The 21919-nt window shown below is 39.8% G+C and overlaps 1 protein-coding gene and 1 non-coding gene across 9 annotated transcripts in view; one reads left to right on the forward strand and one right to left on the reverse strand.

The window, feature by feature from the left end:
- TP63 (tumor protein p63) overlaps positions 1-21919 on the reverse strand; it is a 262441-nt gene that overhangs the window by 18967 nt on the left and 221555 nt on the right. For 6 of the 8 annotated variants that reach the window (XM_068976073.1, XM_068976112.1, XM_068976092.1 and 3 more), the window contains 6 exons: positions 10643-10829; positions 8228-8343; positions 6885-6994; positions 6106-6242; positions 4155-4237; positions 1592-1728 (listed from right to left, as the gene is read on the reverse strand). In XM_068976073.1, the coding sequence (XP_068832174.1) occupies positions 1592-1728; positions 4155-4237; positions 6106-6242; positions 6885-6994; positions 8228-8343; positions 10643-10829 (770 nt within the window). The remainder of the gene's footprint in view (positions 1-1591; positions 1729-4154; positions 4238-6105; positions 6243-6884; positions 6995-8227; positions 8344-10642; positions 10830-21919) is intronic. The other 2 variants (XM_068976082.1, XM_068976130.1) reach the window with 1 other exon arrangement.
- On the forward strand, positions 10924-10995 carry TRNAS-GGA (transfer RNA serine (anticodon GGA)). The gene has a single exon. It is a non-coding gene; the product is annotated as a tRNA-Ser (tRNA).

Raw genomic sequence — 21919 nt, forward strand, 5'->3', positions numbered from 1 at the left:
ACCTCCTGATTCAACTTTCCAGTCAGCCTTACTATAAAACCTAATTATGATTTGCAAAACTTCCGTGCTAGAAGTGAATGGCGAGATCCCTTTCAGGCAAAAAAAGTCTTAAATTGTCAAAGAGCCTGAAGTCCTTTAAAGAGAGAGTATGCTTGTTTTTTGTTCCTCTGCTGCCCACTCCATATCCCATAGTCAGTAGATACAGGCTCAGAGAACACCTCCTGAGTATCAGAGATGCAGTCCAACCTCCTCAACTGCATTTATTTTGATTTAAAAAAGAAAAATAATACCTTTTTATTATACTTTTCATAGGTATTTCTCTAGAGTAGTTAATAATAAATGAGAAAATATCCATTATTTATCGTTCACTTGTGTTCCTAATGTAAAAGACAATCTTTGTCATAGGCAAGATAGTTTTGGCTTCATTTCTTTTTGCCTGAAGTATAAAATGTCTACATTTTACATTGATCTATGGAGAAAATCCCATGGACAGAAGAGCCTGGTGGGCTAGAGTCCATGGAGTCACTAAGAGTCGGGCACGACTGAGTGACTTCACTTCACTTTTCACTTTCATGCATTGGAGAAGAAAATGGCAACCCACTCCAGTGTTCTTGCCTGGAGAATCCCAGGGACGGGGGAGCCTGGTGGGCTGCCGTCTATGGGGTTGCACAGAGTCGGACACGACTGAAGCGACTTAGCAGCAGCAGCAGCAACGGAGACTCTGGCAATACTTTCCATAAGGACACAACAGATTTTCAGCTCACAAGTGATTATATTTAACCACAGAAGGGAAAGTATAAATCAGAGTTCTGATTCACCAATTTCCCTTCCTTTCATAAGAGCTAGTCTGTTCTGGTTAGGTATAAAGAATACCATCATCAAAGATCCAAGAATCAAGGTAAAATGAACATATAAATAGGTTGCATGTATATTCTAAAATGGTTGCAAAATCTGGCCTCACTGATGTTAACATGCATTGCTGGAAGACCTAGAATGAGGATGTTAAAACATTGGCGATGTGGCTCTATTTTGCCCTAACGCATCCAGATTTTCCCTAATGACCAGGCACTAGGACTCTGAATCCTCAACACAGCACTCAAAGAAGTCACTTATAGTGAAACCTATGTGCTGTCCCTAGTCTATAATGATTTTCCCAAAAGTGGATTGTGCACATCCCAGCCGAGGGACAAGATAAGATATTGGGATGAGGAAAAACTATGTGACTTTAAACAGACACATTATTACTAGAATAGAGGGTGTATTCAAAATTCTACTATTGATAGCTGTGTATGGATCAGGGGCATAGAGAAGAAAACCAATTCTATTAGTGTGAGTCTCTTTTCAGAATTCACTTGAAATGGTTTCAATTCAACTTCAGAATATAGATGTAAGTTGTCAAAGGGAGGGTTATAAGAAACACAGAAGATTGCTGAAGCAGAAAAAGGAGTCCCCAGACCAGCTCATGTGAACCTACCAATTTCTGCTGTCTCATAACCTCACCTTTTACATCAGCCAACAACCATCCTGTGGCCAATCTGAATACACAGTCATCTTAATCACATCTGCTAAAATGACACAGGGACACACTCACTGTTTCTGAAGTAAATGCTGGTGCTGCTGTTGCTGCTGCTGCCTGTAGGTTTCAATCGTGTGCTGAGGAAGGTACTGCATGAGTTCCAGGGATTCTTTGATCTTCAGCAGCATCTCGTAAGTCTCACGGCCCCTTACCTACATAAAAGAGCAGAAGGAAAGAGACAAAAAATGAAGAAATGTAGAACTATCAGAAGTACAGTCAATCCTCTTTATTTGTGGATTCTGCTTGGATGAATTCACCTACTTGCTAACATCTATTTATAACACAAAAATCAATACTTCCCAGACAGGGGCATAATGATGAAAAGTTGAGTGTCCCAATGTGCATGTTCCCAACTGAGGGTGAAGAAGGTGATGTTCCAACTTCTTGTTTCAACACTTATGTTGGAAGTAAGTGTCCTTCTCATAGCCTATTTAGGGCCAAATTTTTTACTTTTCTGTACTTTTCGGAGGTACATTTTTTGGTTTAAAATACTTCCCAAAGGCAGCCTTAGTGCTCTCTAGTGCTCCTAAATGCAAATACACCGTAATGTGCCTTATGGAGAAAATTCATGTTAGATAAGCTTAGTCCAGCCATGAGCTGTAGTGGTATGGACTGTTCATTCAATGTTAATGAATCAACGTGCATGCGTGCAGGCATGCTCAGTTGTGTCCAACTCTTTGCAACCCCACAAACTGTGGCCCACTAGGCTCCTCTGTCTATGGGATTTTCCCAGCAAGAACATTGGCATGGGTTGCCATTTCCTCCCTCAGTAATGAATCAACAGCATATATTAAATAAGAAACACACATGAAACAAGGTAATGCTTGATCAGTTGCTAAAAATGTGATCAGAAGCTCACAGGAATCTAATCCTGTATTCCTCACAGGAGCAATCATTCAGTATCTGGTTGTACAGCATCCACAACGACTTTATAAAGCATAACTACCACAGATAACTAGCTTTAACTGTAATTAAATCTGGAAAGACACAAGTTTTCAACACGGGTAAAATGTGCTTCCCTCTTTAAGCGAGTCTCTTAAAAACTTTAAGAGGTCTGAGCAGAACCAGGACTAGAGAAAGGTGAGTGGAGAACAAGGAGAGCTTGCCTGACGTGAGAGTGAGTGTCTGTTACTCTGTGCACGCTGGCACATCACCTGTCCCCTCCCTGCCAGAATTCAGAAATGGAAAGATTTTCCCTATCTTTTATTGGGTTAATTCCTACTTATCCCAGCTCTGGCATCATATTCTTTGAGAAGCTTTTCCTGACCTCAACCTTTTAGGCCAAGCCTTCCATTCTTCCCGTGAGCTCCCGGTGTCACCCTTAACGTTACTGCAGTGTTGATTTCATTAGTATACCTCTTTGTCTCCTCACTAGAAGACAAGGTCGTGTAAGGTAAGAATTGTACCTTAATGATCTCTAATGGTCAGAGTCTAGCATTTCTGCCATTCAGCAAACACCAACTAAATTCATGCAAAATGAAGAGGTTTTGTTTTTTTTTTTTTCTTCACACATTTCAGTCTGGCTAATTCTTCACTAAAAATAAGATGTAACTGTTTATAGGGTATTTCCTCCAATAGTACAAACTGAAATTTCATTAAAGAAACAGCTCTTCAATGTGGTCTCTATCTCATCAGCGGAAGACACATTAGAGCCTTCAGAATATCTAGTATAGCAGGAAAATGTTTAACTTAAGAGTTCACATACCAGTTTCCACATGTGGCCTGAGAAACAAGACATTGAGAATCTCAGCTAACTCACTGTCTGACTGTTCTGCCAGCAAGCAGTCTAATTCCCTGACCTGACTGACCTTTAGGGCCTCAAGAAGGAAGGGCTAGTGAGCATGGCACACCCAAACCTGTGGCTTAATCTCAATCCCAGCCAAATCTCCTGGCCCAGCTTGTCTGTATCTCAAGTCAGTGTAGATGCCATCAAGAGCCATAGTGGTTACCAAAGCTTTGCTGCCACTCTAGATGGCAAAGACCTAAGGTGAGAAGAACTAAATGAAAAAAGGACACCTTGGTGACCTTGAGAGGGCTTATATTTCTTGTAGGAATGAACAATACTCCTACACAACATTTGGGCTGAATCTCTGGCCATTCTCATATAGTTGAGGATTCTGCCTAGCTTTGCCTTTTTTTTTTTTTTTAAATAGCATTCCCTAAAAGAAATCACAGGCAATGCTCTATAATAGTTTATCAACTTTATGAATGCCTTCTGACAAAATTTTAGTCCTAAATTGGTATGACCAGACTGTCTAGGATCATCTTATCACTCTTCAGTAATGAAGGACAAATTAATTTTAAAGACTTGCATAAAAAGAACGCTATTAGTAGTGTAGTTTCGACTGGGTGAGTAGTGAGAGGAAGAGCCCACATTATTAATCTGTTCCAGAACTTTAGAGGGGATGAATACTTTCCTAATTTTGCAAAAAACAAGTAGGTTTTCTGTTTTATCTCTCTTGCCTCTATCACCCTCTACACATTCTCATTCACAGATAATCAAAAGATGACCACAGACGAACAGCTCATTCAAAGCAGATGACAAGGAAGCAATCACGAGCACCCAAGGGAGACTCACTGGTAAGTATAACAGTTCATCATCTGGGGATCTTCGTTTCTTGATGGATGTCATCTGGAGGCCATGTGTGTTCTGACGGAAAGCTGGTGGAGGAAAAGTGCAAGTTTCATCCTGGGAACATTTCTGAAGCAATAATACATTGATTAAACAGACAGTAGCACAGACAGACATTGACACTGATGAGATTAGAATTTCCAGTTCTAAGCAGCCATTCAATCAGTGATCATTATTTTTATATTAGGTGTAAACCTAACAATAATGAGAGTGGGTGGGGGGGAGGTGAGGCAAAACAGGGAAAGAAAAACGGGAGGTGGGTGTAGGGAGGCTGGGAAACGGCCTCTGGCTTAAGCAGTGCTGCAGGAATCCCTGTGTTTTACTGGAGTGTATCTGTGAACAGCTGCTCAGCACAGGAAGATAAATTGGAATTGTGTTTTATTTTTCAGATCATTTATCTTCCAAGGAGGTAAATGCAGGCTGGCTGTAGGAGTTGTCTTGTCTGGGCATTCAACCTTGTGAGTTCCCCCCTCTCATGTTAGTACAAATATCACATAGCCTCTGACAAGCAGTCTCTGGGACCTCAGTTTTCTCTTTGGTAAAATCAAGGAATTAATTTTATATATCCCTAAAGGTTTCCAAAATTTAGAAACTATACCCAGGAACCAGAATATAGAGATGATTCTCCTACTAGAGTTCAGATAATCGTTCTTACTGAAAGTTATTGATTGGTAGATAAATGAGGTGCTCAGGGAAGCATATGGAGCTAGGCCAACAGACAGACTCGAGAATTAGGGTGGAGATATAATTATTGATAGTACATACACTATTGATAATGTATATATAAACTAAGTACTATATATACGATTGTTTGAGGAATAACCAGGGAGAAAAAAACTGGAAAAGCAAATCACACTGAACAGCCCAAAGATGATAAAGTTTAGTTGTTATAACAAATTGTTCTGTAAAATTCAATACCATTTTTATTTCTTCTGCATACTAATCAGTAATAAGACGAAAATATTTTTCATGATATAATTCACCGTGTGATATATTTAAAAATACTTGCTATAGTGATAGCAGGCATATGCAAGCCATCTTCTAGAATTAAATTTCACGCTTTAGTAGCTTGGGTGGATCAATGGTTTTCAAACTCTGTGACCTGAAGAATGAGACCTCTGGGGGTGAGTACCTGACATGCAAGGGTGGTATGAGTGAAGCATGAAACCACAGCCCACTCCTGACTCCCACCCCTTCAACTAGAAAAGTTCTGCTTTCAGCTATTTTGAGCTCCTTGAAATACTTCATTTTTAAAAAGCTTTTATTGCTTAAAAAACAAGTGTGAAACCAACTGATCTAAATCATCAGCCTCACTATAAATGATGTAACTAAAGCCCTGAGTGGGTCCTACATGTCAAGGTTCAATGAAACCCACAGCTGCATAGTCCCCAGACTGTGCTTTATGAAGTGCACTCTTAAGTCTCACTATTCCCCCAGACTCAGGAGGTAGGCAGGTGGCATTTTCAACCCTCACCTTCAATAACAGAAAGATAAATGGATATAAACAGGCTAAGGTACTGGTTCTCAAACTTCTGCTGGCAACAGAGGCACCTACAGGGCTTACAAAACACATATCCCTGGGCCTCACAACCAGTACCTCTGATCAGCAAGCCTGCAAACTAAGAGTTTGCATTTCTACCCAGCTTCCAGATGACGCTGATGCTACTGGTCTGGGAGTCATGTCTGGAGGATTGCTGGGTAATCTTCCATGATAATCTGCTTTTGAAAAGCTATAGTGCACACCCAGAATCCATTTCATCAAGAGCTGCAGCTTAAGATCATAAACGTCTCTCTAAAGCCCTTGGGTCTTATTCTGCAGCTTCTCAAACATCACCCATCAGGCACTGCATCTGGAGGAGGCTTAGCCCTACCCCATTGGGCCACTACAGCTACTTACGGCGCTTCGTACCATCACCATTCTTTGTGCTGTCCGAGACCTGCTGCTTTCTGATGCTGTCTTCATCTGCCTTCCTGTCTCTCCCTGGGCAAGCACAGATCCGGGCCTCAAAGCAGCGGCGGCCCAGGACTTGCCCACTAGGAATTAAAGAGGAGAAGAAAGGGTTAAATGAAAGGAATTTGAAAAGCCCCCTGCTGGCCACCACCAGTGCACCAGCTCCACCACCAACTCACGGCTGCTTTGAGGATGGGCCCCAAAGCATTTGGCAGAACACAAAAGTGCTTACAGGCCATGAGCAATATTAGTAAATAGCATCCATTTGTTCTGCAAAGAACCTCCAAGCCATTAGCTGAACAGCTGTATTTAGCTACATATTTTGAAGGAAACTTGAGTTAAGCCAGTGGATGTCTCCAGATAAAATCCCCTTAGGCAGCTCAGACTTATTCAAAGAAACTGTTAAATGCCTCGCGGCCCACATGAAAACAAACACTGTCTAATCAGAAACTATTCCAGTCAAATGTCAAGAATTCAGGTATGAAGTGACTTGAACACCTTCCCAACTCTTTTTTTTTCCCTCTGCTACCTTTACCCACCCAGTTCTGTCTCCACTTTCTTAGATCTTTTATGTAAGTGTTTGCAGCAAGGATTTACAGCACAAAGGACAAAATCTAGGGTAGCTCTCTGTTGTACATGCAAAGGTAATGATAAAACAAACACAGTTTCACTTTGCCCTCTGCCCAGAGTTTCTACAGAATGACAGTTCTGCAAATGCCACTTACTCTCTGGTTTCCAGAGTAACAATGATTAAAATTGGACGTCGGTTCATCCCTCCAACACAACTGCTGTTACACATGAAATTGTACAAGACTGTCGTGAATTCAGTGCCAACCTGAACACAGGGAGGAAGAGAGTCGGTGTTAACAATGACTTGAACTAATGTTCTTTCTTTTTAGTTCTTCCTTCTTAGTTCTCACTTAAACAATCCCATTTCTGATCAAGCGATATGCTTTCTTCTAAAAAACTATAAAACCCACGGTAGATTCTTCTTTGCCTTGGCTCTTAGGAAGCTTAAAGCTAGTATTTGCAATAGTGGACCCTCTGCACAGTATGAAAGGGTTTTTACAAATAACCATCGTTGACCCTATTCACTTGCAAGCTGATCCATATCACTTAATTCAAACAGGGTTCATAACATATATGAAAAGTTAGAGATAAAAAAATTACTAACTATAGCAGTAATGCTCCAGGGATGTTTTTATGATATGGATAACACAGTACAACATACATGTGAATGTATACTTCTATAACGAACACTCTGGAATTCAGAATTAAATAATCTAGTCTAGAAAATGAATTTATGGGTGAAGCAATCTGAAGTCTAGAGACACAGAATTATAAGCTAGAAGTCTACAAGAAAGAGTCAGCACATCGAGGGGCTCTGGTCTCACCACTCCAGTGTTCTCTCTGCTGCCTCTTGCTGCTTTTCTAATCGGCCATCCTGTACATTCGAACCTCAACTATGAGATCCCTCTTAGGGTCTCCCATTTTCAGGGTAGTGTAAAAATGGTGGTGGTGGTTTGGTTTAGTCGCTAAGTCGTGTCCTACTCTTGTGACCCCATGGACTGTAGCCCCCCAGGCTCCTCTGTCCACGGGATTTTCCAGGCAAGAGTACTGGAGTGGATTACTGGAGTGGATTGCCATTTCCTTCTCCAGGAGATCTTCCCAACCCAGGAATCGAACCTGGGTCTCCTGCATTGCAGGCAGATTCTTTACCGACTGAGCTATGAGGGAAAACTTGCATCTAATACTCATGTACATTCACTACCAGCTGAATTTCCAGTTAAGATCTCTGGATAATAATGCTATGTATAAACTCAACTGTAGATTCAATTATTTTCTGCCTTTAAGATGAGAACATGGGCAACAGAGCCATGTTACCAATAACAAATTTGGTACAAATTTAGCAGTTTTGAAGGGGGATAGAGAAGTGCCTGGTGAAGAGAAGGGAGATAATACAAAAAAAGTTACCTATTTTATAACTAAGATAGAATTACATGCTTGAAACATCTCCTATTACGAAAAGTAATACTCTCTCAAGTCTGCCCAGTCCTTATCTGCTTACCTGAGGTGGCTCATAAGGTACCAGCACACTTTGTCTTCCTGTGATGGGGTCTTCTACATACTGGGCATGGCTGTTACCTTCTACTCGAATCAAATGACTGGGAGGGGCAATCTGTCCTGCAGAATGGAAAAAAAAAAAAATTAGCTCTTCAACCTCAAAACAAATGTAACAAAATGAAACTATGGACAGAACACTGGTGGTCAAAAAAACAGTTTGTATAATAGAGGAAATATACATCCTTGAAAAGAAGACTAGATCCTGTTGCCAGAGATCTTACACATGAAGGTATCACAACCTTTATAGCCACAAAAAGGTCAGGAATGGTCATCTATATATAAAGGAACAGTCCCATGTTTCTGGGCTCAAGGTAAACAGTTCAAGTTGTAAAGGACTCTATAACTACATCTCTAAGCTGATCCATACAGGGCATTTTTCCAGCTTCTCTGAAAAATGGAAGAAAAAGGAACAAGTTAATTTAAAAAATATACCTGCGTGACAGAAAACACTGCCCCTAAATTAACCATTTAAAACACTAAGAAGCTATGGATGGCAACGATATAACTTTCACTGTGCCGATTCTATTTTTCATGATGAAGTCACAATTTTACTTTGGTCATAAAGATGAGAAACTAACTTTATTTGTTGTACTGCAATTGTCCCAGGTTAGAGGGTAGAAAAGGTAAGCAAGTTTTGAAAGGAACATAAACAAAATTTCACAAAATGTGATACCTGGTAGAACTCAAAAATAAAGACGCTGCTCCAACAGTTAATGCTCTAAAGATGTTTTTTAACCTTTGGTCTGATAGTCTCATTCTACAGTAACTGATACTCAAAGTAAAAGGCTTCGTATATCAAGATGCTCTCTGTTGCCTGAAATATCATATATTATGGCAAAAATTTTAAATAACTATTGTGCTAAAAAATAAGAAAAAGCAAACAACAAAAAATGGTTATGTCATCTTGATGGATCAAGAGCAGTTATGGAAACTGATAAGAAAGCCTAGCTATAGAGAATAACTTCTACAGCATATCATTAAGTAAAAGGTAAGATGCAGAGGTATGGATAATGAGGTCATATAGACAAGGACTAGAAATTAATATGTAAAAATTAGCTGTGTTAAGGTGGAGAGATTTTAACTTTTTTTCCCTTTTGAAATTTCTATCTACTATCTTTCTCCATTACTTTTTCATTACCACCTATTATATTATCTACATACACATACTCTGGGTAACCTATCAATCTTTCTATTTTTCACATAATTTCTATAGAAGGTATTCTAACTCCCAATCCTCCTGTCTCCTCATTGCTCTCTGATGAATCTTTACGCTTTCTCTTGTGCTTCCTTTCAACTATTTTGTGTTCTTGACTTAGCCTCTCTTCATAAACTTTAGAATAGTAAATGTAAAAGGACCCTTGGAAATAATGACCACTTCTGTAAAACTATTACTGAATCTGAGGCTCAGAACCTGGGACCTAACTTATCTATGGATATAGCACTTGAAGGTGGCCCCCTGCTCTTTACTGCTTCCCCTCCAAGCTCATGCTCTAGATCGTCCGTTTACTCCTCTTATCTGTTATTTGTCTTCATTTATTTTTCTTATTCCCCATTTTCCTCTTCTTTTTTTTTTTTTTTTTAATATTTCTCACTTTGTATGCTCCTTTCTCTTACCCTTCTAGATCCTAATTGGTCAACCCTTGACAATCACCCTGGGAGAGGTACTGAAGCCCTTAGTAGGGGACCAACAGATCAGAGGGCACACTGTTCTTAAATCCTCTCATTAAAAAAAAAGGGAAGTGTTAGGTAGAAAAGCAAAAAGCAGCCCAAAATGGTGGTGGCTAAAAGACAAAGGGAAAAGCCCACAATAACATAACAAAAGAAAATCTGCAGTCTGGAGTGGGAGTGAGAACCTCAGGTGAAACATACCTAGCCCTAATTTGCATAGCGAGAGGAGACAAAAAGTACAAAAAGAGAGACCCAAGATGGATTGAGGCCTCTCCTTTGGGATCGGCCCACCCTCATGCCTCCAGGGTATACTATCCTTTGTTTGCTGAATAAAACTCTGAGCTGTAAGTGAGCTGTAACATTGGTCTGCCATTTCAAATCTTTGTTGCCACAAAACAGAATCCAGGAAATTACTCACTCTCTCAACAGAAGGAAGGAAGAAACAGGGAGAAGAGAGGCAAGTCCCGGTCATCCAGTGATTACCAATATTAAAATAAGCAGTTTAATTATTGTGAAAGCCTGAAATTTATTCAACGTTATTCTCAGACAGTCTTGTTAGCCAAAAAAGGTAGACTAAGCTGCCATCAGATTGCAGAGGTTGGAAACAAGATAGGTGGATCCCAGACAAAACTCTCCGCAGGAGCTCTAGTTCAAGCTTAGTTGAACAGCTACAGATCGCCATTCTCCTTACCCTCGTTGAATTCACGACTCAGCTCATGGTTGGGGCACCTTTTCACCACTTCAGTGACATGCTCGGCCTTCTTGTAGACAGGCATGGCCCGGATGACAGCACCCTGAGGTGGTGGAGTCATAACCTTGATCTGGATGGGGCATGTCTTTGCAATTTGGCAGTACAGCTTCTTCAGTTCAGTGGAATACTGCTTAGAGATGGTCCATGGTGGAAGAAAGAAAGGAAACAACAGGAGATTTTGTTATATTCAAAATCAGAACGAGGAAATATATATACATGCTTCCCTGGTGGCTCAGAGGTTAAAGCATCTGCCTGGAATGCTGGAGACCCAGGTTCGATCCCTGGGTTGGGAAGATCCCCTGGAGAAGGAAATGGCAACCCACTCCAGTACTCTTGCCTGGAGAATCCCATGGAGGCAGGAGCCTGGTAGGCTACAGTCCATGGGGTCGCAAAGAGTCTGACACGACTGAGCAAGTTCACTCACTTTAACTTCACCTTTCTGTAAACATGTTCCTTTAGAGCTGCCTGTTTGAAACTAAGCAGGACCCTATGGGGCTCCTGGATATGGAAGCCTGTGTCCCCCATTCCTTGTTTGTAAGGAGCAGACTCCAGTCTCTGTCCTTCTCAGAGCCCCAGAGGACAGAGTCAACATTCTGGTAATCAGGGAAGGGAGAGGATACAAAGACAAGGGAAGAATAGCCAAGAAACCACAGTGCAGCCTTAGGGCAGGTTCCTGGTTCCCCCTCAAGGGACACACAGAACAAAATCTTTAAGCTCTTATTAGAACCAAAAAGCCCAATGGAAAGGATTTAGCATTCTTCACTCCAAAGAACACCTGAGGCCATATTAAAGGCACCAGAGAAAGGCATCAGGAGATTACTGGAAGTCAGATTGAAAGAGGCTGGTCCTGCACACACTCTAATCTTGTCATCAACCTCACTCTGGAAGCACTGCTGTAAAGCTCCTTACCAAATACTCCCAGGTTGGGTCACTGTGTTTGAGGGCAGGATCACACTGTGTCCCCTGGTAAAGAAATAAAGCTATCCTTTTCTACTTCACCCCAAATTCTGTCTCTGAGATTTGATCTGGCACCGGTGCACAGAGACCAAGTTATCAGCATCATGTTCACCACTGGTTGAAACCATTTATCAAAACACATTTGTGTCATTATTTGTAGCTATCATCTCTTCAGGATGAAGAAACTGATTCTCAGAAATATCTCAATGATTAACACCATGAACAGGTTTATAGAGTACTGAAAACTAGACGGAAAAACAGTATTCTCATGTGTTGAGTGATATTAAGCAGACTATAATTAATCCTACCCTTACAATACTCTAGAGAGACTCATAAAAATTAGGGTAAGGGAAAAAAATGTTTTCAGACAGAATATCTGGTAGATAGTGAAGATATTTTGTTTAAGGTCAACCAACTAGAAAATTGCAAAAGTTCTCTCAAATAACTGCACTTATCTTGTAAGGTCATAGTCTAAAAGAATGAGGGATCTGAAAGGGGTCATTTGGTCCTATGTTCTCATGAAAGGACTGCCCTATTTTAACACAGTAAGACATGGCAGCAATAAAGATGATCTTTTCATTCACAAGGGACTGAAATTTTCCTCCCTATACTTCCTTCTGCTTGGAAAGGAAGTCCAGTGGTTGGTTGGTTGGTTGTAGAATTAGAAAATAGGGTAGAGAAAGCATGAGACCTTGAAAATAAAGGTTCATCCTTGTTTCCTTTTAGAAAGTCTCCATTCTAATCCTTGTATTATCTTAAACCTTAAGTGATCACCCTGTGGGTCAAAGTCTCATCACTGCATTCCTCCTCATTCTGAGGTTGAGTGAAACCACTTGGTCAATGGAACTGCTGGCCAAGAGCAGGGAACCTAGTAACACCCAAACAAAGGTAAACAGACACACACACACAGGTTACAAATCTAAATTGGCAACAATATTTTTCCAGGGAAAAGACAGTGGGGAGCAAAGGGATTCATTACTGCTATGCTCCAACCCAACTCTGAATAGAAGCAAATGTCCCATGGAAAAGCACACTTAAAAATAACTGCTTTATTTCTTCCTTTTGAAATATAATATTTATTTAGATAATCTTTTTCTCCCAAGCATTTCAGTATACAAAATTTTCAGTTATGAATTTCCCAATACTAGATGTATATTGCATAATCATTTCTCCATGCCCACAGGTCAAGGATTAAGCACAGCAAAAGGGTTTTACATAGCTTGAAGAAATAGGAAGCATGCCAAAAATCAACCACAAAAATAAAATTCTACTTGGGAAACACAATGAAATCTAGATGGATATATTTGCTCAAGTGTTTTTTAACCAATGACTTTACAAACAAAGGCACTGTCTTATAACATATTATGAATTCTCTTTTATTGACAACTCTCAGTAAATAAGCCTATCTGTTTGTGTGTAAGTTAGGAGATATATAATCTAAACATGAGTTTCATAAAATGTATCTTAGGAAAGCTGACTCCAAAATAAGTTTGCCAGCTAACACCTGAAGGCAAATAAGGCACCCATCCAGGTATGTAAAGATTATAAAAAAAGGATAAGTGTTCAGAGTAGGACAGTTAAGAGGAACATTCCATTTTAATAACTGATATACTATAAATCACACCTGACAGACTAAAATGTAAAAGTACTAAGAATAATCTTAGGCATCATCAAGTGTTAACACTTCACTCATTCTCAGAGATGGGAGTGGGGAATCTAATTTCTGAGTTTCAGTAATCTATATGCAATAATAACTTCACCATTTTTTTTGAGATCTGGTATAAAAAACTTAAATCTTCACAGAAACCTAAGAGGAAGGTATTACAGATCTGCAGCCTCTTATCTGAAACCACTGAGGCCAGATGTTTCAGAATCCAAAACTGTTTAGATTTTAGAAATGGAGTAGAGTTCATATGAAAGTGAAAATGTTAGTTGCTCAGTCCTGTCCAATTCTTTGCAACCCCATGGACTATAGCCTCCCAGGATCCTCTGTCCACAGAATTCTCCAGTCAAGAATACTGGAGTGGATTGCCATTCCCTTCTCCTGGGATCTTCCTGACCCAGGGACTGAACCTGTGTCTCACGCATTGCAGGCAGATTCTTTACCGTCTGAGCTACCAGCATGTGTTATAAATACTTCCAGCAGGATTTAATGGGCTTCCTTTGTGGCTCACGGGGTCTCAAAGAGACATAACTGAGCGACTAACACTTTCAATTTTTTCTTTCACTATAATCAAACCTTAATATTTCTTCAGAATTCATGAATATCCACAATAAGTGGAAAATGAACATAAACCCTTAATGTTCAGGCCAAGTTTCACCACCATGTGAGTTTGCCACAAATTTATGAAATTACAACAAAACCAAAGCAACTTCTGTTTTTCAGAGTTCTCTGAATTTCAGAAAACAGATAATGGATCAGTATTATTATCCACACTTTACAGATAAGAAAAAGGCAGGGGGAGGACTTGCCTGAGGTCACAGGGAAGAGCTGGTTAACAATCAGAATATAAGAATCATCCTGAGACCTGGAACAGTAGGTCCTCATCTCTCATTCTCTTGGCTCAACACTGCATATATTTGTACTTTTATTTTTTCATAATTCTCAACCATGTGGCTATTTTCTGAATCAACTTAAGAGGTACACATCTTCTCTAACAGTAAAATGGAGCTTGAAAGTGATCTACTTATCAGCAATAATTCCTCTTTATTTATTTCTCAGTAGAATGGGCTTCCTAGGTGGCGCTCACGGTAAAGAACTCGCCTGCCAATATAGGAGACAAAGAGACATGGGTTCAACCTCTGGGCTGGCAAGATCCCCTGGACAAGGGCATGGCAACCCACTCCAGTCTTCTTGTCTGAAGAATTCCATGGGCAGAGGAGCCTGGCAGGCTACAGACCATGGGGTCACAGAGAGTCAGAGACAACTGAAGCAACTTGGCACACAAACACATAATAATGTTTGCTCCTTTTAGTGCTGGGAGAAGCACCAAGTGATAGAAGTGAAATTACCCTGGCGCAGGAGGAAGGTGACCTGCAGTTTAGGACCAGCTGTCTGTCAGTACTTCTATTGTGACTGGGAGGAACTCATGAGTGAGGTCCTGTTGTTTCACATGGTTTGCTGCTGCTGCTGCTAAGTCGCTTCAGTCGTGTCCAACCCTGTGCGACCCCACAGATGGCAGCCCACCAGGCTCCCCCGTCCCTGGGATTCTCCAGGCAAGAACACTGGAGTGGGTTGCCATTTCCCTCTCCAATGCGTGAAAGTGAAGTTGCTCAGTTGTGGTTTAAGGTCCTTTACATTCTGGCTTAACCTTTCATTCCCTCTCGTCATCCTCCAAACACACACTTTCCATCCCCCTTTCTACCCATGCAAACACACCATACACTCATCACGCACAATTCAAGCTTATTTCCCCTGTTTTCCATATTGCACTGGGACAATTTTGATATCACTCTTCAGATAGAGATGCATCTAGGTTATAAACCATATTTTCCAATTTTTGTGATGAGTTTTACTACTGACTATATCTAAATGTCTGACTAGGATACATTCCAATTGTTGCTTCCAGTTAAACTTTCCAGACCTGTTGTTCAGTATCAGAGGGGCTGAAGCTAGTCTCATGCGGTTGCTTCTTGACAAAACCAAGCTGTTTCTACTCAGTGTCCTTCATGGCTTGCAAATTGGTTTTGTAATGGCGTTTAATATTTTTCCAATACTAAATCCAGTGTCTCTGGCCTATAGTGTTTTCATAATTCCTTAGATTTGTCCACTTCCCCCACCAAATAGCTACTCTCATATTTACCGATTTTCCACACTTCTGCAAGATCACCAAAAGTGGGAATCTGACTTACACCACAATTTTAAATACCCTGGTGATTCAAGTCAGCAGAGATCACAAATTGGAATATATCTGGCTTCTTTTAATCTCTCTCTTCCTCTCTGGGACTTCTAAAATCTGCCCCTAAAATGCTCCCAAACATTGACTTGAGATTGTGTACATCTAAAGATCAATTTCTTCTTTTGGGCATGTATGTTTTGTTTTGCTTTAATCAACTTTGAAGTCTAATATACTATGTGAAAAAGTGAAAGTTGCTCAGTCAAGACTCTTTGTGACCCCATAGATTATAGCCCATCAGGCTTCTCTGTCCATGAAATTCTCCAGGCAAGAATATTGGAGTGGGTAGCCCTTCCCTTCTCCAGGGAATCTTTCTGACCTAGGGATGGAACCTAGGTCTCTCAATGCAGGCAGATTCATTACCATCTGAGCCACCAGGGAAGTCCCCTAAAATACTAGAAAATACATTCATTTTTAAGTGTACATGTTGATGACTTTTGACAAATGTACACTCCAGTGTAACCACTATCATGAGTAAGATACATATACTCTTACTCCTGCCTAACCTTCCTTCAACCTCCAGCTCTCATTAAAATGATCTGATTCCCCTTTTCAGTCATTCCTCTCCCCAACCATTTCTCAGGCATTCATCCACCTGCATTCTCTCATTATACTTTTGCCTTTCTAGAATTTTTAGAAATAGAATAATACTGTACAATCAGGTGCTTGGATTAGCATAATGCTTCTAAGATTAATTTATGTTTTTGCATGTATTAGCATTCCATTTTATTATTTAGTGGAATTCCATTGTCTATCAAGTCACCAATTATTTCCAGTTTTTTATTAATGATAAATAAAATTCCAGTTGTTTTCCACATCTGTGGCTTCCATATCCATGGATTCAATCAAGCAAGGACTGAAAATATAGGCGGGGGGGCGGGGGGTGGATTTTCCAATAAGTTCCCCAAACCAAAATTTGGATTTGCCATGCAAGCAACTATTTACATAGCATTCACACTGTAGGAAGCATTATAAATAATCTAGGGATGATTTAAAGTACAAAAGAGGATGTATGTAGGTTAAATGGAAATAACAGACGATCATTAAGGGACTTGAGCATCTGTGAGTTTTGCTTCTGTGGATTTTGGTATTCATCTGGGATCCTAGGACCAGTCTCCCATGGATATGGAGCGACCAATTGCATTATGAGCATTTACATACACATCTTGGACTTCCCTGGTGGCTCAGACAGTAAAACATCTACCTACAATGAGGGAGACCTGGGTTCAATCCTTGGGTCAGGGAAGATCTCCTGGAAAGGAAATGGCAATCCACTCCAGTATTCTTGCCTGGAAAATTACATGGATGGAGGAGCCTGGGAGGCTACAGTCCACGGGGTGGCAAAGAGTTGGACACAACTGAGTGACTTCACTTTCACTTTCATATACATATCTTAAGACATGTTTACATTATTTTGATTAAGTACTATAAGTGTGAGTGCTGGTTAAGTGTATGCCTAACTTCATAAGAAACTGCCAAACTGTTTTAAAAGGAGGCTGTGGTATTTTACATTAACACTAGGAGTATAAAAGGGTTTCATATCCTTGACAGCACTTCAGTTCAGTTCACTCACTCAATCGTGTCCAATTCTTTGCAATCCCATGGACTGTATACACAAGGGTTCCCTGTCCATCACCAAATCCTGGAGCTTGCTCAAACTCATGTCCAGCAAGTTGGTGATGTCATCCAACAATCTCATCCTTTTTCATCCCCTTCTCCTCCTGCCTTCAATCTTTCCCAGAATCAGGGTCTTTTCCAGGGAGTTGGATATTTGCATCAGGTGACCAAAGTATTGGAGCTTCAAGTTCAGCATCAGTCCTTCCAATGAATATTCAGGACTGATTTCCTTTAGGATGGACTGGTTGGATCTCCTTGCAGTCCAAGGGACTCTCAAGAGTCTTCTCCAACACCACAGTTCAAAAGCATCAAGTCTTTAGCATTCAGCTCTCTTTATGGTCCAACTCTCACATCTATACATGACTACTGGAAAAACCATAGCTTTGACTAGATGGATCTTTGTTAGCAAAGTAATGTCTGTGCTTTTTAATATGCTCTCTAGGTTGGTCACAGCTTTTCTTCCACGGAGCAAGCGTCTTTTAATTTCATGGTGGCAGTCACCATCTACAGTGATTTTGGAGCCCAAGAAAGTAAAGTCTGTCACTGTTTCCACTGTTTCCCCATCTAATTGCCATGAATTGGTGGGACAGGATGCCATGATTTTTGTTTTTTTGAATGCTGAGTCTTAAACCAGCTTTTTCACTGTCCTCTTTCACTTTCATCAAGAGGCTCTTTAGTTTCTCTTCGCTTTCAGGCATAAAGGTGGTGTCATCTGAATCTGAGGTTATTTATATTAAGGAATATCCAGCCTGACATTTTGCATGATGTAATCTGCATATAAGTTAAATAAGCAGAGTGACAATATACAGCTTTGACGTACTTCTTTCCCAATCTTGAACCAGTCCGTGGTTCCATGTCTGGTTCTAACTGTTGCTTCTTGACCTGCATACAGATTTCTCAGGAGGCAGGTAAGGTGGTCTGGTATTCCCATCTCTTTAAGAATTTTCCACAGTTTGTTGTGATCCATACAGTCAAGGCTTTAGAGTAGTCAATGAAGCAGATGTTTTCCTGGAATTTTCTTGCTTTTTCTATGATCCAACGGATATTGGCAATTTGATCTCTGGTTCTTCTGCCTTTTCTGAATCCAGCTTGAACATCTGGAATTTCTCAGTTCACATCCTATTGAAGCCTAGCTTGGAGAATTTTGAGCATTACTTTGCTAATATGTGCTGCTGCTGCTGCTAAGTCGCTTCAGTCGTGTCCGACTCTGTGCTACCCCATAGACGGCAGCCCACCAGGCTCCACCGTCCCTGGGATTCTCCAGGCAAGAACACTGGAGTGGGTTGCCATTTCCTTCTCCAATGCATGAAAGTGAAAAGTGAAAGCGAAGTCGCTCGAGATGAGTGCAATTGTGCGGTAGTTTGAGCATTCTTTGACATTGCCTTTTTTGGGGACTGGAATGAAAACTGACCTTTGCCAGCACTTGGTATTGTCAGTTTTAATGCCATCCTCGTAGGTATGTACTGGTTTTCATTGTGACTTAAATTAACATCCCCCTGATTAATGATCCTGAGTATCTATTCATATACACATATAGATTTCATTTATATTTATACTGTATATAAAAAGTTTAAAATATATATTTATATTCGTTTTGTATTTTACAGACAGATTTTCCATTTGTTTCTGAAGCCTCTGCTCAAATTGTTTATACTTTCAAATTTTTCATTTTTTTTTAAATGAGTTGTGTGTGTTCCTTTTTGACTACAAGAGTTCTTTATATATTCTAGATACAGGTCCTTATATCCTGTAAGTTTTTAAAATATATTTTCTCCAAAGTAGAAAAAGAAATTGAGGAAACAATTCCATTCACCATTGCAACAAAAAGAATAAAATACTTAGGAATATATCTACCCAAAGAAACTAAAGACCTATATATAGAAAACTATAAAACACTGATGAAAGAAATCAAAGAGGACACTAATAGATGGAGAAATATACCATGTTCATGGGTTGGAAGAATCAATATAGTGAAAATGAGTATACTACCCAAAGCAATTTACAAATTCAACGCAATCCCTATCAAGCTACCAGCCATATTTTTCACAGAACTAGAACAAATAATTTCAAGATTTGTATGGAAATACAAAAAACCTCGAATAGCCAAAGCAATCTTGAGAAAGAAGAATGGAACTGGAGGAATCAACTTGCCTGACTTCAGGCTCTACTACAAAGCCACAGTCATCAAAACAGTATGGTACTGGCACAAAGACAGACATATAGATCAATGGAACAAAATAGAAAGCCCAGAGATAAATCCACACACATATGGACACCTTATCTTTGACAAAGGAGGCAAGAATATACAATGGAGTAAAGACAATCTCTTTAACAAGTGGTGCTGGGAAAACTGGTCAACCACTTGTAAAAGAATGAAACTAGATCACTTTCTAACACCGCACACAAAAATAAACTCAAAATGGATTAAAGATCTAAATGTAAGACCAGAAACTATAAAACTCCTAGAGGAGAATATAGGCAAAATACTCTCAGACATAAATCACAGCAGGATCCTCTATGATCCACCTCCCAGAATTCTGGAAATAAAAGCAAAAATAAACAAATGGGATCTAATTAAAATTAAAAGCTTCTGCACAACAAAGGAAAATATACTCAAGGTGAAAAGACAGCCTTCTGAATGGGAGAAAATAATAGCAAATGAAGCAACTGACAAACAACTAATCTCAAAAATATACAAGCAACTTATGCAGCTCAATTCCAGAAAAATAAATGACCCAATCAAAAAATGGGCCAAAGAACTAAATAGACATTTCTCCAAAGAAGACATACGGATGGCTAACAAACACATGAAAAGATGCTCAACATCACTCATTATCAGAGAAATGCAAATCAAAACCACAATAAGGTACCACTTCACACCAGTCAGAATGGCTGCGATCCAAAAATCTGCAAGCAATAAATGCTGGAGAGGGTGTGGAGAAAAGGGAACCCTCCTACACTGTTGGTGGGAATGCAAACTAGTACAGCCACTATGGAGAACAGTGTGGAGATTCCTTAAAAAATTGCAAATAGAACTACCTTATGACCCAGCAATCCCACTGCTGGGTATACACACCGAGGAAACCAGAATTGAAAGAGACACATGTACCCCAATGTTCATCGCAGCACTGTTTATAATAGCCAGGACATGGAAGCAACCTAGATGTCCATCAGCAGATGAATGGATAAGAAAGCTTTGGTACATGTACACAATGGAGTATTACTCAGCCATTAAAAAGAATTCATTTGAATCAGTTCTGATGAGATGGATGAAACTGGAGCCGATTATACAGAGTGAAGTAAGCCAGAAAGAAAAACACCAATACAGTATACTAACACATATATATGGAATTTAGAAAGATGGCAATGACGACCCTGTATGCAAGACAGGAAAAAAGACACAGCTGTGTATAACGGACTTTTGGACTCAGAGAGAGAGGGAGAGGGCGGGATGATTTGGGAGAATGGCATTCTATCATGTATACTATCATGTAAGAATTGAATCGCCAGTCTATGTCTGACGCAGGATACAGCATGCTTGGGGCTGGTGCATGGGGATCACCCACAGAGATGTTATGGGGAGGGAGGTGGGAGGGGGTTTCATGTTTGGGAACACATGTAAGAATTAAAGATTTTAAAATTTAATAAAAAAAAATAAATTAAAAAAAATATATTTTCTCCAGGTTCTCTCTTACCTTTTGTACCTTACTCTCTCTGATTTTCCAAAACAGCTAATTTTAGGAAATTATCAATATTTTGCCTTTAATATTCATGCATTTTGTGTCCTAAAATAATCTGGTCTAATCCAATGCGAGAAGAATTTTCCATGATTTCCTACAGATTTATAATCATAACTCTTGCATTTAGTTCTATATCCACTTTCAGCCTCTTCTTTTTCCCCCTCCTCTTCCTCTTCTTTTTAATGGATATTCAATTGTTCTAGCACCATTTGTTGAAAAGATTATATTTTCCTTCTAAATTGTGTTAGTAACTTTTTTGAAAATTAACTAACTGAATGCACTCAAATCTTTATTTGGACAGTGCCTTCTTCTCTATTGATCTAGTATTCATAGTATTCAACAGTATTACTATAACACTGTCTGGATTACTCTATCAGTTCAGTTCAGTCGCTCAGTCACGTCCGACTCTTTGTGACCTCATGGACTATAGAACATCAGGTTTCCCCATCCATCACCAATTCCTGGAATTTACTCAAACTCATGTCTATTGTGTTGGTGATGTCATCCAACCATCTCATCCTCTGTCATCCCCTTCTCCTCCCATCTTCAATCATTCCCAGCATCAAGGTCTTCTCAAATGAGTTGGTTCTTCACATCAGGTGGCCAGAATATTGGAGTTTCAGCTTCAGCATCAGTCCTTCCAGGAGTAACGTCTCTAGGATGGACCGGTTGGATCTCTCTGCTGTCCAAGGGACTATTACGTGTCTTCTCTAACAACACATTTTAAAGTCATCAATTCTTTGTCTCACATCCACACACGACTACTGGAAAAACCAAAGCTTTGACTAGCCAGACCTTTGTTGGTAAAGTAATGTCTCTGCTTTTTAATATGCTGTCTAGGATTACGCTATAGCAAGTCTTAAAATCAGGCAGTCTGAGTCTCCCAATTTTGCTCTTCTTTTTCAAAATTGCTTAGTTATTCTAGATACTTTGAATTTCCATATAATATTTACCAGAAATTTGTCAATTCCCACAAAAGCGTCTGGTGGAATTTTAGGTGAAATTGT

The sequence above is a fragment of the Capricornis sumatraensis genome, chromosome 1 (assembly GCF_032405125.1).
Source record: "Capricornis sumatraensis isolate serow.1 chromosome 1, serow.2, whole genome shotgun sequence".
Classification (NCBI taxonomy): domain Eukaryota; kingdom Metazoa; phylum Chordata; class Mammalia; order Artiodactyla; family Bovidae; genus Capricornis; species Capricornis sumatraensis.